The 14,557-nt window shown below is 40.9% G+C and overlaps 1 protein-coding gene across 1 annotated transcript; it reads right to left on the bottom strand.

Annotated features, from left to right (window-relative positions):
• Window positions 1-251: 251 nt before the first annotated feature.
• LOC129696339 (granzyme K-like) lies at window positions 252-6,015 on the bottom strand. Its single transcript, XM_055634161.1, has 6 exons — window positions 5,709-6,015; window positions 5,484-5,628; window positions 2,742-2,889; window positions 2,101-2,370; window positions 1,390-1,567; window positions 252-1,041 (listed from the first exon to the last, which is right to left on the bottom strand). Exons 1-6 carry the CDS (start codon window positions 5,854-5,856, stop codon window positions 971-973), a joined length of 960 nt encoding a protein of 319 aa, XP_055490136.1. The 5' UTR covers window positions 5,857-6,015; the 3' UTR covers window positions 252-970.
• Window positions 6,016-14,557: the final 8,542 nt, after the last annotated feature.

The following is a 14,557-nucleotide window of genomic DNA, read 5'->3' as shown; positions in this document are numbered from 1 at the left end:
GATATTGTTCCAGCACTCAGTACTTGTAGACAATCGATGCTTCCCAGGGTGTGTAATCCCTACTCCCTCATTTTCACCTCAGAATTGCAGTTGGGTTCCGATTTCATCATAGTACACAAATTTGCAAGCAAATCAATTTTCCTGCAACACCCCCCACTCCGTCACAAAAGCTCTGGTGTGAGTGCAGTAGAACCCTATTTATGAGTTAAATGTGTTTTGTTTTTTTGCAATAGTTGTGTGGGTGCAGTTCATGCCATCATTTAATGTCTGACCAAGGTATTAAACCATAATTTAATTCAGGTTAAAGCCTGAATGATCTGGGTAAAAGTGGAGGTAGGTGGGGTTAGACCCAAGAGGACAGCATTCCTCCTGTTCCCACCTGGAGAAGTAACTTGTTCTCTCAAAGTTATCTCTCCCAAAATCTCCGTGAGTTAATAAATGGAGCCACAGCAAAGAATAGTATTCTAAAGATGTTATTTTGCATTAGCCATAAGCAATATCACAAGGATACAGTTTCTATGGAGATTACAATCAAATGTTCATCATCAGCACTGGCAATTTTTCCATGAAAAGGATTTAGCAAGGGTTATTACAGATATTTTAAGAATACAAATAGATAAATAAAATTATACATAGGCTTTCAGCATTTTTGCTAGTTCCCACATTGTGCATAACTTAAATTTGCACAAATATATATGATTGCTTTTAATTGTCAAAAATTAAAAAAGCCAGGCAAAATGAATTAATAGAAAATAACTTTGCAGTAAAATATACAGTAGCAGAAACATGAATCCCTTCTAATTCCATTATGTGACGTGTTTTCTCAGCATGTTTCGGGAATTTTTCTCCTTTTCTGCCCATGAGGGTCTCAACCCAGATCAGGTACAATCAGGGAAACAAGATTTTATGACAGTTTGTGCTGAGTCCTGTTCAACACATTTCCCAGATTCTCTGGCAGCATTTGAAGTAGTCATACAGTTAACACCATGTCCATGGGAACATCAGCAGAGAAAATGGAATCAATAATGTCCATAGAATTGTCTACAAGTGGGAACAAATAAAATTAATGTCAATGTAACATAGAGATAATGGTCGTATAGGAGAGGAATGATTGTTAACAGTATGACCTGTTAAAAAATGAACATGGAAGGTGTATGTGGCCAGAACGTTCAAAAGCACAAACTAACACGGTGTCATCAATAATAAGTCGTTTTTACATATGGAAAAACTCCCCAATTATTTTGAGTTTCTTTAACATTCAAGTGACCTTGAAGTTTTGGAAACATATTTAATATATCAAATTCCTTCTAATTCATTTCACAGATAAACAAGTTACTTTATAAAAAGTGACAAACACATCTTCCTGTTAGATTTGTTCTGCTGGCTTACTAAAATTCACAACTCCAATTTTTGCCTTGATCCAGGAGAGATATTTGTCTGTTAACCGGATATATATGCCGGGTTTTTTCGAATTTCCACATTCCTTTCTGGCTGCAGAAACACCGACAACCTCCTTCTTCCAGCTCAATGTCTTTTTTTTGCACATTAATGGGTCTCCCGCATCCACCTATGGAAAAAGAATTTTAGAAATTATGCTTGAGTGAGCGGGTGTGTGGGGAGAGTGAGCGGGTGCGTGGGGGAGAGTGAGCGGGTGTGTGGGGAGAGTGAGCAGGTGTGTGGGGAGAGTGAGCGGGTGTGTGGGGAGAGTGAGCGGGTGTGTGGGGAGAGTGGGCGGGTGCGTGGGGAGAGTGAGTGGGTGTGTGGGGAGAGTGAGCGGGTGTGTGGGGGAGAGTGAGCGGGTGCGTGGGGAGAGTGGGCGGGTGCGTGGGGAGAGTGAGCGGGCGTGGGGAAAGCTTCTGCCAGCTCTGCCCCCGATTCTTGCGGCTCGCAGTGGGGAAGAAGGGCTGGGGAGAGAACCCGGCACAAAATGCCCACAGCCCTATAGCAGTCGGCAACTCCATCCCTATGTGTCCTACCATTTCTTTGAATTAAATAATATTTATGATATCCACGTCAGACATTTGTATAAGGGTAGCATATATTATTGCATCATATATTTTCCCGTTATTTTGGCCTTTTAATTTAATGTGTGTAACTTACCAAGCAGGAATCTTTCTTCCCCTTTTTATCAGTGGCGCATATCATGTTGTCTGTTATAACCGGTCTCCTGTTATAATACTTGTTACTATTACAGGTTTTCCGATCCAACACTGTTACTTCTGCTTCTTTCAAAACTTCAGAACGTGATTTATCCTTTGAATTGGGTTGTCCCCATCCGATGAGACTGCATTTTAGTCCAGATTTGGGGTCCTTTGCTGAAGTTGGCAGTTGGAGGATTTCCTTACTTTTAATATTTGCGTTTTGTCCTAACTGCAATAAATAAGAAAAATATATCAGTGCTTCCATTTTCATGTCATGCTATGCTTGGAAGATTATATCATATGCACGTAGAATAATATGCAAATATTAAAGTGTATTTATTGTTGCGATTACTTTATTAAAGTACAATGTTTAAAAGGTAGAAAGACCACCCAAATTAACGATGCCTTTAAATTCAGGACCAAGGTGAGCCCAGGCCGTAAGTAACTAGTATCAATTGCTAATCTCATCATAATGATATGAGATGAACATAAATATATTGGTTAATTAATGCATTTATCTATAATCTAGATTTCTTATCCGTCTGCCAGTGAGAATACCACCGAAGGTTTGTAGAGTACAGGTTATTGAACAATAATCACCTCCAAAAGCATAATGTCATTGTCCAGTGCATTCTTAAATTCAGGATGTGGGAAAAAGTTTTTAATAGGAATTTTCTGTTCAGTCTTATCCTTCTTCTGTTGTGACTGAGGTCCAAGAATGACGATGGATCTCTTTTTCTTGACCAGCCTGCAATTTTTGTAAAGTGAAAATTTTGAAATAGCAATATTGGGAAAAAAAGCTACACAATACATGTAATGCTTTTACGAAGAGTTGCTAGCATTTTTCTAGGTTGGATGGAGCAGCTGAGATGCAGCATCTTGGTCAGCATGGACGAGTTGGGACGAAGTGCCTGCTTCCATGCTGTATGGCTCTATGAATCAGTCCACTTACTTTAATAGTCACACAGCAGAGTGGAGATTTAATCTCAGAGCTAGTGGCCAGGAACTGTAAGCTGTAACACAAGCAAACTAAAAAAAAAACATGACAAGAGCAACATAAAAAATAAAGTGACTAAAAAATACATGAATAAAATTATTGCTTCAAATATTCAATCAACTTGTTCTATCATGGAATTACATTTTTGTTCATCTCTATTGAAGACCATTCAATTACTTTGGTTCACTGCCGATATAAATGCTTGACAAAAATCTCAGTTCCGAAATTTTTGACTGACCAATATTTAGCAGCTTTTAGGATGGTGTATGAGATTTCCCTCATCGTATATGTGATAATAACGCCAGCTGAATGATGTAGCTCATGTTAGGCTCACTCTATAAATAGTCTAACTTGAGAAGAACACAAGCATGATTTAATCATGCCTCATTATTTAATAACTTCAGCCCAGGTTCATTCAAATGCATTGACAAATGCACACATTCCGAGGTCAGCATATCCATGTTCCCCAGAGATGCTGCCTGACCTGTTGAGTTACTCCAATCCTTTATGTTGCCTCGTGATGTCTGCTGTTTTTAATCATTCCAGGGACATGACAGTGCTGATGAGGCCTGAACTTAACCCTCTTATTTAAAGGCTAACTTCTCAGTAGCCAACTTTATTTTGATTTTTTTATTTATTCACTATCTGTGGATATTGCTGATAAGACCAGAATTTAATGCCCATCGCTTACAGATGAGAAGAAGGATGTAGTATAAGAATAATATCAGCTTCAATTAAAGGTAGCAATAAGCCACCTTCTCAAACCGCTGCAGTTTGTGGTTAAGATCCTCTTACAGTGCTGTTCCAGAGACAGTTCCAGGTTTTGAAGCCAAAGGTGATGAAGGAATTACAATGCATTTCTAAGTAGGAATACTATGTAGTTGGAGGGCAATTTGAGCAAGATGGTGATCTTATTTTTCACCAATCTTGGCCTGAGCAACACAATGTGGGGAAGCTATTGGTGTTACTGCCTAGACTCGGGTTTAATCGTCATCTCTCGTGCTATCTGAGCGAAGTTTCCATGTTATAACTGTGACTGTTGGTTTCCCCCACGTGATCTGGTTTTCTCTTGCATCGAAAAATAATCAAGAGGGCTTGATGGACATTGGTGATAATTGCAGAGGTGCAGGGAAATGAGGACAAAGGAAGTGGGAGCCAGCATGGAGCAATGAGCCAAATGGGAAAAATAAATTAATCTAGTTAATGTATTTGAAAAGAGCAGTAACCATGTTACACCAGAACTGGTGGTAAATTTGGAGGTTTTACAAACAGCTCCAGTTCAAGCCTATATGGAGCTCAATGAAGCTGTGAAATTAGTAAAATGGCCTTCAGCATTCACCATCCTGCTGCCTGTGGACTTCTGCAACCTGAAACCACTCCAGCAAGCATCTAAATTTGTGAAATCGGACAGAAGCATTCTCTTTTGTGGCCGAGCGTGCGTTGAGCTGTACCAGTTGCACCCAGTTAAGTGGGAGCTTTGACTGAGCAGAAAGCGGTAAAATTGCAGTGGTGACATCAATTCAGGGCTGCACGCTGACTTACTTTAGGATCTGCCTGTTGTGCATAGTTCTGATGGTCATTGTACTGTTAAAAATGCTCTCGTCAATCTGACCCTCTGCCACATGTACTGTCCACCCTATTTTGAAATTCATACACATTTGAAGGGCTAAAAATTGAGCTCATATTCCCATTTCCTCATTATGCATACATAACACTCAAAATGTTCAGCTTGTAACCAGGTCTCGGTGCAGGACATTACTTTTATACTTTAAACATAATTTTGTCTCTTAATTTATTTCAATTATTTCTTATGCTTGGCATATTTGGTTTTAGAACTCACAGTTGAGCAACAATCCTATTGTTCAAATACCTTTCCACATACATTTAGCTAATCATGTTGATCACCATGCCTGTTGCATTTTATAATTATTTTGTGATAAATTTATACATTTTTCTATGAGAGAAAAATCATTATTATCTTTAAAACTATTTTACATTTGGATCGCATTCTTATCATTTGTTCATCGCCTTAAACTTTTATTTTTGCCAGAGCTGTTTCTTCGTTGATGTCTTTATCAACATAATAATCAACATAATTGATGATTGTGGCAAGCAATTGTCACAGCATAACCGCGTACTACATATCGATTAACTCTTATCTTCCAACTACCCGTGTAATCACACATTACCACCTTTATTTTGGGAAAGAACTCATTTTAAAATGCAAGTTGAAAAGACGAGCCCAGCTGCATATTTTGTATTATAAAAACATGGAACAAATTGGAAGCATCCCCCATTGAAGTGTAATAATGAAGGGTACACTAGAAATGAATAAAATATCTTACTGTAGACAACTTGCTGCAGTCAGAACCCACTTTACATGGATCAAACTTCCTCCACATACATGCTTGTTATTAGCTTGGATGGACACCATGAAAGGTTTTGAATAAGGTTTAGCGTCATGACCCCCAATGATTTCCATACAGTCATCTACAGAGGAAAAAATACATAACTATCATTAAGAGCACTTAGTTCAACAAAGTTAGAAACCCACCTCCTTAAATACTTACAGCCTTGGCCAGCCAAGACAGTGGCCACTAAAGCAACAAGTGCTGCTTGAAGCATGCTGATCATGTTGTCCATCTGCTGGTGTGAGAACAATGAGCTGCTCTTATTGCATTTAGAGGAGGATGTGGTATTATGTAGTTTTAGACTCATGTGACATTTTGTGTTCTTGTTTTGAAACACTTGTTACATTTTTCAGTGTGATCAAAATGTTTTTAAGTCAGAAAAATGTGTCTCTCAAAAAAACATTGCACACAATCTTATAATGCACACTGGTCATAATTCAAAATTAGTAATGAGTTCCAAAGCTCTTGCTATCTAAGGCCTATACTATAAAAGTGGCAGCATAAATATTATGTATGACAAACTAGGTCGTGCCACAAATATATTTAAAATTTAATTAATCTGCTTCATTCTTAATTTAAAATATTGATTAAAGTTGGCTGAGATAAAAAATAATATTTTTTTTGCTGACCAGTAAATATATGCAATTTTGTATTATTTTACTGATAAATACTCCAGCATCCATCAATGCCTTCATTCCCTAATGTATCCCACCTAGTATTTACTGCTGATTTTGGTATTGTAGTAGCACATGTAAACTAACAACAGTGTTAAAAATAGCAATAAAAAGGAAAGAAAAAAATATTATTTTAAAATTGTAGCTTTTATCACAACCAGTTTTGTGAATAGGTTTGTGCTTGAAAAAATAACCATCTGTTCTCTGTAATGAGCATTTTTTTTGACCGATTCTCTAATTATTCTGGCAGAAATGGATAATGTAGGAATTTTCCAAGCCAATCATTTTAAATTATTACTTGTTTCAATGCCTGGGAAGGTAACAGTCCCTTGTAGTAATGCAATACATATTAAAACATTGAAGAGTTTAGAGGAGACATAAAGTGAAATTGTAGGGACTGTATAGTGGTTTCCTGACTGGCTTGTTTCCTCCTTAATACCAGGGCAAAGGGAATGACTGAATGGCTGCAGATTAATTTATAGGAGGATGGTGATGGGTTGGAAATGACAGTCCAAGTCAAAAATGAAATGTCACAAAGAAAATGTGTTAAGGATTTTCAGGCGGAGCATCGGGAACATGGACAAAAAAACAACTGATTTGTTCTCCTCTGAGAGACACAAAGAACTGCAAATGTTGGAATCATGAGCAAAACACTGGTGGAACTCAATGGGTCAGGCAGCATCTGTGGAGGGAATGGGCAGATGACATTTCAGATCCCTACTTCAGACTGTAAGATAAATTGTAGGGATGGAATTATGGTTTCCTGACTGGAATGTTTCCATCCCGAAACTAGGGCAAAGGGTATGAATTTCATATAACCATATAACCATATAACCATATAACAATTACAGCACGGAAACAGGCCATCTCGGCCCTACAAGTCCATGCCGAACAAATATACCAGGGCCGAGAGAATACTCTTCCAATCACTCTTCTTTGGCAGTTCTTTAAGTTGAAAGAAAACCAGTTCTGATTTTGATCTTAGACTTTAAATATCAACTGGCCTTTTTGGTCTCTCAAATCTGAGGAAGGACTTTATTGCCATAGAGGGAGTGCAGAGACGGTTCACCAGACTGATTCCTGGGATGGCAGGACTGTCTTATGAAGAAAGACTGGATAGACTTGGTTTATACTCTCTAGAATTTAGGAGATTGAGAGGGGATCGAAACTTACAACATTCTTAAGGGGTTGGACAGGCTAGATGCAGGAAGATTGTTCCCGATGTTGGGGTAGTCCAGGACAAGGGGTCACAGCTTAAGGATAAGGGGGAAATCCTTTAAAACCGAGATGAGAAGAACATTTTTCACACAGAGAGTGGTGAATCTCTGGAATCTCTGCCGCAGAGGGTAGTCGAGGCCAGTTCATTGGCTATATTTAAGAGGGAGATTAGATGTGGCCCTTGTGGCTACGGGGATTAGGGGGTATGGAGAGAAGGCAGGTACGGGATACCGAGTTGGATGATCAGCCATGATCATATTTAATGTCTGTGCAGGCTCAGAAGGGCCGAATGGCCTACTCCTGCACCTAATTTCTATGTTTCTATGTTTCTATTCCCTAAATGCTGCTTGGCTGAAAGAGTTCTTCCTGCTTTTGTTTCAGATTCCAGTATCATCTTTTTTTTTTGTTTTCTCTCTAGGTTGAAGATGACTTGCTTCTATTCCCGTTCTTTGAAGCCTAAGGGGGTTGATGCAGCCAATGTGGGTTTGGCTTGGTGGGGCAGGAGGTGCTTGATGAGTAAATTGATGAAGCCCGCCTTCCACTTTCTCTGGGCTGCCACGCATTCCAGTGGAAGAGAGTTAAGGTCCACAGTGCAATCCTGGATGCCTCTTCTCAATCTTGAGTGGTCGCGGACCAGAGACTCCCAGTGAAGGTGAAGGTGTGGTATCACAAATAAGCACCATCGTAAGGACCATAGACATCATTACATACACAGTACAGGGCATCTTAATAAGATAGTTTAAAATCTTAGGTTTATAAGCAACAGTAAATAACATGAAAACAAACATGATTAGAACGTTGGTTGGACATTAACTGAAGTAATGCAACTAGGTTTCAGGAGCTTTTCAAAGGCTTCGAAATGTTTAGCTTCTTGAGGAGATTCATGAGGTTACTAACAGTAATGGGGTATTTCATTTTATGAGTGACTGTCAAAACGTTAAAGTCGAATGAAAGGGCTTTCAAGGTGATGACAATTAAAAAAATAATTGGTGTCACAGGTGGTCAATAATCAAGAATCATAAAGTCATCGACAAATGACCTCAAAGGGAGATAAAGATACTTTCCTTCACTGGATCTGGAATATGATAGTTTAAAAGTTTTTTTTTAAGTTTTGATTATTACTGTCATGTTTACAGAGCTTATTCTGCATGCCACCCAGTCAAATCATACACCAAATGAGAACAAAGATGATTCCATAACTATTTACAAGCAGGAGATGGACAGGTGCTTGTGCAAGAACAGAATTCAGAATTATAGTCAAAAAGGACGGAAACAAGACTAAACATGACTGCTCTTCAAAGACCCAGGTTGGGGATGGGAGATTGCAACTTTCATGTGGGCCACCCCGTTTCAACTAATGCAATCAACCCGACATGCACAAACAAATAGATCAAATAGAACAAGTTGACCTACAACTTGAGGCTGTGCAAGCCATACGCAAGAAGAAGAAAGACTCAGGGTAAGCTCAATGGACATGAAGCATTTAGTGTTATAGACTGGCGATTAAGTATTGTTTGATTTTACTCCTGTACTGATTGATTCAGGTTGATATTTATTTAATTGTTTCCAATGGATTAAAGGTGGAACACCACATAAGTGAAAGAAGTGAACTCTGATAAGTGAATGCAGATAATTGAACCAGGACGTGATGGGATCTTGGATATGGAAAATTGTACAGGATAAGAGCTCAAGTATCTGAGAGAATGACTGGAAGGAATTTGGAGTAGCTGATGTCAAAGGGAATGAATGGGTGGAGGAAGGTTTCATTTGTTGATTATCTGAAACAGAGTGGAGCTAAGACGAGCAATTTGTTTTATAGTGTATTTAAGTTCTACATTCTTGTGGCGTATGTAACTTGTCTTTTATTTTCCATCCAGTTTCTTACTTTCAGCTGTAACCTGCAATTGTTTTGCACAATGCGCTGGTCAACCGACCTTCGCATATGTGTCAGTGTTTCCATGCCACAGAACTGATGAACATAAACCACAAAGTCGCACGTTTGAAAGATGTTTTATTCAAATGTATGTGAATTTCAACCGATATTTTCCAGACTACACATGTTACTTGTCACCTAAGTGACAGGGCAGGCCTGAACTTATTGATATTACAATTCTGTATTTTACTTGCGACAATGAAAATAGCTAGGTACAAATTTGTCCTCAGATAGCTTTATTAAGTAGACATATATAATAGTAACATTATATGCTACTTTCAAAATCTGGCTCCATTGACCAGTAATGCAGATTTAGTGCTGACATATAGAGTCATACAGCATGGAAACAGGCCCTTTGGCCCAACTTGCCCATGCTGATCATCATGTCCCATCTACACTAGTCCCATCTGCCTGTGTTTGACCCATGTTCCTCTAAACCTGTGCTATTCGCGTACTTATCTAAATGTTTCTTAAATGTAGCAATAGTACCTGCCTCCACAACCTTCTCCAGCAGCTCATTCCATACATCCACCACCCTTTATGTAAAAAAGTTACCCCTCTGGTTCCTATTAAATATATTCCCCCTCACCTTAAACCTATTTCCGCTGGAAAAGGCTTCAATCCATGAGGATGGATTTCTGCCCAATTATTCTACACTATCAAAGATAATTAAGAGACAAGCATAAAACAAAATGCTGGGGGAATTTGGTGGAGCGGTCTATTGTTTGCTTGTGATTTCAGCATCTGAATTGATTATGTCTCTTATCAAAAGACAATATTACCTAGAGGGGAAATAATACTTATTTAGTATTGCAAAGATTGTATATGGAACTCTTCTCCCCTACCAGTAAGTTGATCAGTGCAGAGCACAGCCTGTTGAAGATATCCATTTACAGTGTCACAAACTGCAGGAAGCAAGATTAATTGATTCTGTGATGGAATTAACAAATTGGGGGGCTATTGAGAGGCCAGAGTTAGTGGACATTCAGGCCATTCAGCCCCTAACATTTGCTCTGCCATTCAGTGAGCCCGTGGCTGATCCTCTAACTCAGTGCAACATGATTGCACTAACCCGTTTCCTTTCATTCGCTGAACATCGTAAAAGCTTTTGGTCTCTGTCTTCAATGTACTCAGTGACTAAGCCTTCACAGCCTTCTTCAGTGGTGAATTACAAAGATTCACAGGCCCCAGATCCAATTACCACACTCTTTATTTTGAGACTTCCACCCTGTCAAAGTGCATAAGAATTTTGCCTATTTAACCTCCAGTTCTTTCAGACTCAAGAGAGTGCAGCTACAATCTGTTTAACTTTGCCTTGTATGACAAACTGCCATCCCAAGGAGTAATCTGGTGAATATTCCCTGTGCTTCCGATATTGCTAGCATATCTTTCCTTAGGTAGAAGGATTAGACCTGGACAAAAAAGAGCAGATGCAGACTCACCAGTGTCATGATATGGATATATGGTCCAAAATGCATCCATAGCAGGCTTTGGAGAGAGTGCAAAAGAGATTTGCCAGAATGCTGTCTATATTAACAGGTATTAGTAAAAAAAGGAGAGGTTACATAGATACATAGACAATAGGTGCAGGAGTAGGCCATTCGGCCCTTCTAGCCAGCACCGGTATTCAATGTGATCATGGCTGATCATCCACAATCAGTACCCCGTTCCTCCATTCTCCCCATATCCCTCAATTTTGCTAGCCCTAAGAGCTCTATCTAACTCTCTTTTGAATGTATCTAGTGAATCGGCTTCCACTGCCTTCTGAGGCAAAGAATTCCACAAATTCACAACTGTGTGAAAAAGCTTTTCCTCATCTCAGTTCTAAATGGCCCAGCCTTATTCTTAAATTGTGGCCCCTGGTTCTGGACACCCCCAACATCGGAAACATGTTTCCTGCATCTAGCGTGCCCAATCCCTTAATAATTTTAAATGTTTCAATAAGATACCCTCTCATCCTTCTAAATTCCAATGAATACAAGCCCTCTCACTCCATTCTTTCATCATATGACAGCACCGCCATCCCAGGAATTAACCTCGTGAACCTAAGCTGCACTCCCTTAGTAGTAATGAATATTTTCTCCATATCCCCTGACTCCGCTATTTTTAAGAACCCTATCTAGCTCTCTCTTGAAAGCATCCAGAGATCCTGCCTCCACAGCCAGAGGGCAGAGAATTCCACACACTCACCACTCTCTGTTATACTGACTTATGTTCTATGTTCTAAGATGAAATATAACATCAAGAGTGGGAATGGGTTAGAGCTTGCACAGTGGAAATTGTAAACAGATTTTGTGCAATTGCCCATTGAGCAGCATATCACGACGAGTTCAGCATCATTACTGCCCAAACGGTGAGTTCTGTTGCACTGAATCCTGTGGTTTCTAATCTTTCTGATTTGCCCATTCTGATTAGATCACAGAGATAAAAAAACAACAAGCACTGGAAACACTGAACAGATCAGGAGGTACCTGGGGAGGGAGTTACAGAATTAACATTTTGATTTGATGATCTTTCATCACATGAGTATTTAGACCTTTTGTTTTGGTTTAATATCTATGTTTAAAATGAGAATGTTTGCATAGCCATTAAAGCTTTAAATCTGTTTAAAATGTCACCAAATCATATGATAACGTTCTACCTTTTTGCTGTTTGTTTCCATTACTGATAAAAATATTTTAAATGGCTCGTGTTGATGAAATTATTGGGGGTATCTGCCACAGGAAGTGATTGTTTTTAAATTGGCTTTGCTTAAATGTAATTCTAGGTGAGCAGACTTCACTGAGATGGCTCGGTCATTTATGTTGTTAAATCTAGTTTTCTTATAATGGAAAATGACCTTAAATAAAGTGCCGGATTTAGTAACACCAGAGAGCAGCTATTGGATATCAGTGTCCTGGAACCTGAATTAAAACAAACCCAAATTGTAAGCAACCACAGTGATAGCAAATTAGAAACATAGAAACTAGGTGCAGGAGGAGGCCATTCGACCCTTCAAGCCAGCGCCACCATTCTTTGTGATCATGGTTGATTGTCCCCAATCAATAACCCGTGCCTGCCTTCTCCCCATATCCCTTGACTCCACTAGCCCCTAAAGCTCTATCTAACTCTCTCTTAAATCCATCCAGTGATTTGGCCTCCACTGCCCTCTGTGGCAGGGAATTCCACAAATTCACAACTCTTTGGTTAAAAAAAATGTTCTCACCTCAGTCTTAAATGGCCTCCCCTTTATTCTAAGACTGTGGCTCCTGGTTCTGGACTCACCCAACATTGGGAACACTTTTCCTGCATCTAGTCTGTCCAGTCCTTTTATATGTTTCTATAAGATTCCCCCTCATCCTTCTCAACTCCTAGTCTTTTCAATCTTTCCTCATATGACAGTCCCGCCATCCCAGGGATCAATGTCGCGAACCTACGCTGCACTGCCTCAATCACAAGGATGTCCTTCCTCAAATTAGGGGACCAAAACTGTACACAATACTCCAGATGTGGTCTCACCAGAGCCCTATACAACTGCCGAAGAACCTCTTTACTCCTATACTGAAATCCTCTTGTTATGATGGCCAACATTCCATTAGTTTTCTTCACTGCCTGCTGTACCTGAACGCCAACTTTCAGTGACCGATGTACAAGGACACCCAGGTCTCGCTGTACCTCCCCCTTACCTAACCTAACCCCATTGAGATAATAATCTGCCCCTTGTTTTTGCCACAAAAGTGGATAACCTCCCAGATAACTAAAATGACGTCATGTTAATGGCTGCACTTCTATATTTAGTAATTAATTTGATTCTTCCAATATCCCTTTGCATATGCACACTGTCCCTCCACCTCTAATTTGTTTGGAACCATTTGCTGCAATTAACAACATCACCCGTCCCCATCCTCTGGTGCAGCTGGTAGAGCTATTACACCACAGTGCCAGAGACTCAGATTCAATCCGGTAGGCGGCGCGGCTCTGGCCAGCAGCGGCCTCTGCAGCCTGTCCGCGTTTTTATTATTTTTGTCTGTGTTTTTATGTAGTGTTTGTTATTTTATGTTGGGGTGTGTGTGTGGGGGGATGGGGGTGGGGTGGGAGGGGGGGGGAAACTTTTTGAATCTCTCCCTGCACTGAGACCCGACCTTTTCTCGTCGGGTCTCAGTCGTCATTGAGGCCGTAACGAGGAGCGGCCTCCAACAGGAAGAGACCGGGGACTCAGGTGTCGACTCACCTCACCGTCGCGGAGCTGGCCGGGTCCGGAGCGGTGGAGGAGCGCTGCTGCTGCTGGTGCTGTTGCTGCTGCTGCTGATGCTGCTGCTGCTGCTGCTGCTGGTGCTGTTGCTGCTGCTGCTGCTGCTGGTGCTGTTGCTGCTGCTGCTGCTGCTGCTGCCGGAGAGTCGGAGGCTCTCTACGGGTCTGTGGACGACGGCGCCGAGCCCACGGCTCCCTGGGGGGAGACCGCTTTTCGGGGCTTCTGCGGCGGCGACTTCTCCCGCCCGAGTTGCGGGGTCGAAGAGCTCCTGGAGCGGGGCCTGACACCGCTGCCCCGCGCGGCTGGAATGGCCGCGGACTCTGCGAGCGCACACCGGGGGCACCAACACCAAGACCCGGTGTGCGACCTCGCACCACCCGGCGTGGCTTTAATGGCCGCGGGACAATCGCCATCGCCAGCCGGGGGCTATGACTTTGACTCTGACATCGGGGGGGGGAGAGTGCAGTGGAGAGATACGTTTATTTGGCCTCCATCACAGTTATGTGATGGATGTTTATGTTAAATGTAATTATGTTGTGTCTGGGGTCTATTTGTGTGTTATGTATGGCTGCAGAAACGGCATTTCGTTTGGACCTCCAGGGGTCCAAATGACAAATAAATTGATTCTGATTCTGACCTTTGGCACTCTCTGCATGGAGTTTGCATGTTCTTCCTGCGACTACCTAGGCTTCCTTTGGATGCTCCAATTTACTCCATCTCAAAGATGTGCAGATTGTCAGTTTAACTGGTGCTGTAAATTTTCCCTGGTGTGTAGGTGAGTGGTAGAATCTTGAGGGAAATTGATGGGAATGCAGGGAGAATTAAAAAGTTGTGTTAATGTAGGAGCAGTGAAAATGTGTAGTTGGTGTGGATTCGGTAGGCTTCTTCTTCTTATCGAGTCCACATCACAAGTTTAGAAATTGTTCAGCCAGAGCTGAACACACTTCTCGGC

The sequence above is a fragment of the Leucoraja erinacea genome, chromosome 1, assembly GCF_028641065.1.
Source record: "Leucoraja erinacea ecotype New England chromosome 1, Leri_hhj_1, whole genome shotgun sequence".
Lineage (NCBI taxonomy): Eukaryota > Metazoa > Chordata > Chondrichthyes > Rajiformes > Rajidae > Leucoraja > Leucoraja erinaceus.
Note: the sequence above shows the minus strand (reverse complement) of the source record. Positions and strands in the feature narration are given on the sequence as shown.

What these genes read in the sequence shown, in the direction of transcription:
- LOC129696339 (XM_055634161.1), bottom strand. Translation starts at nt 5,856, where the DNA reads ATGAGTCTAAAACTACATAATACCACATCCTCCTCTAAATGCAATAAG. An exon ending in TGTCTTGGCTGGCCAAGGCT is followed by an intron (nt 5,629 to 5,708) that starts GTAAGTATTTAA and finishes TTTCCTCTGTAG; the next exon opens with ATGACTGTATGGAAATCATT. An exon ending in GGAAGAAAGATTCCTGCTTG is followed by an intron (nt 1,568 to 2,100) that starts GTAAGTTACACA and finishes CTTTTTCCATAG; the next exon opens with GTGGATGCGGGAGACCCATT.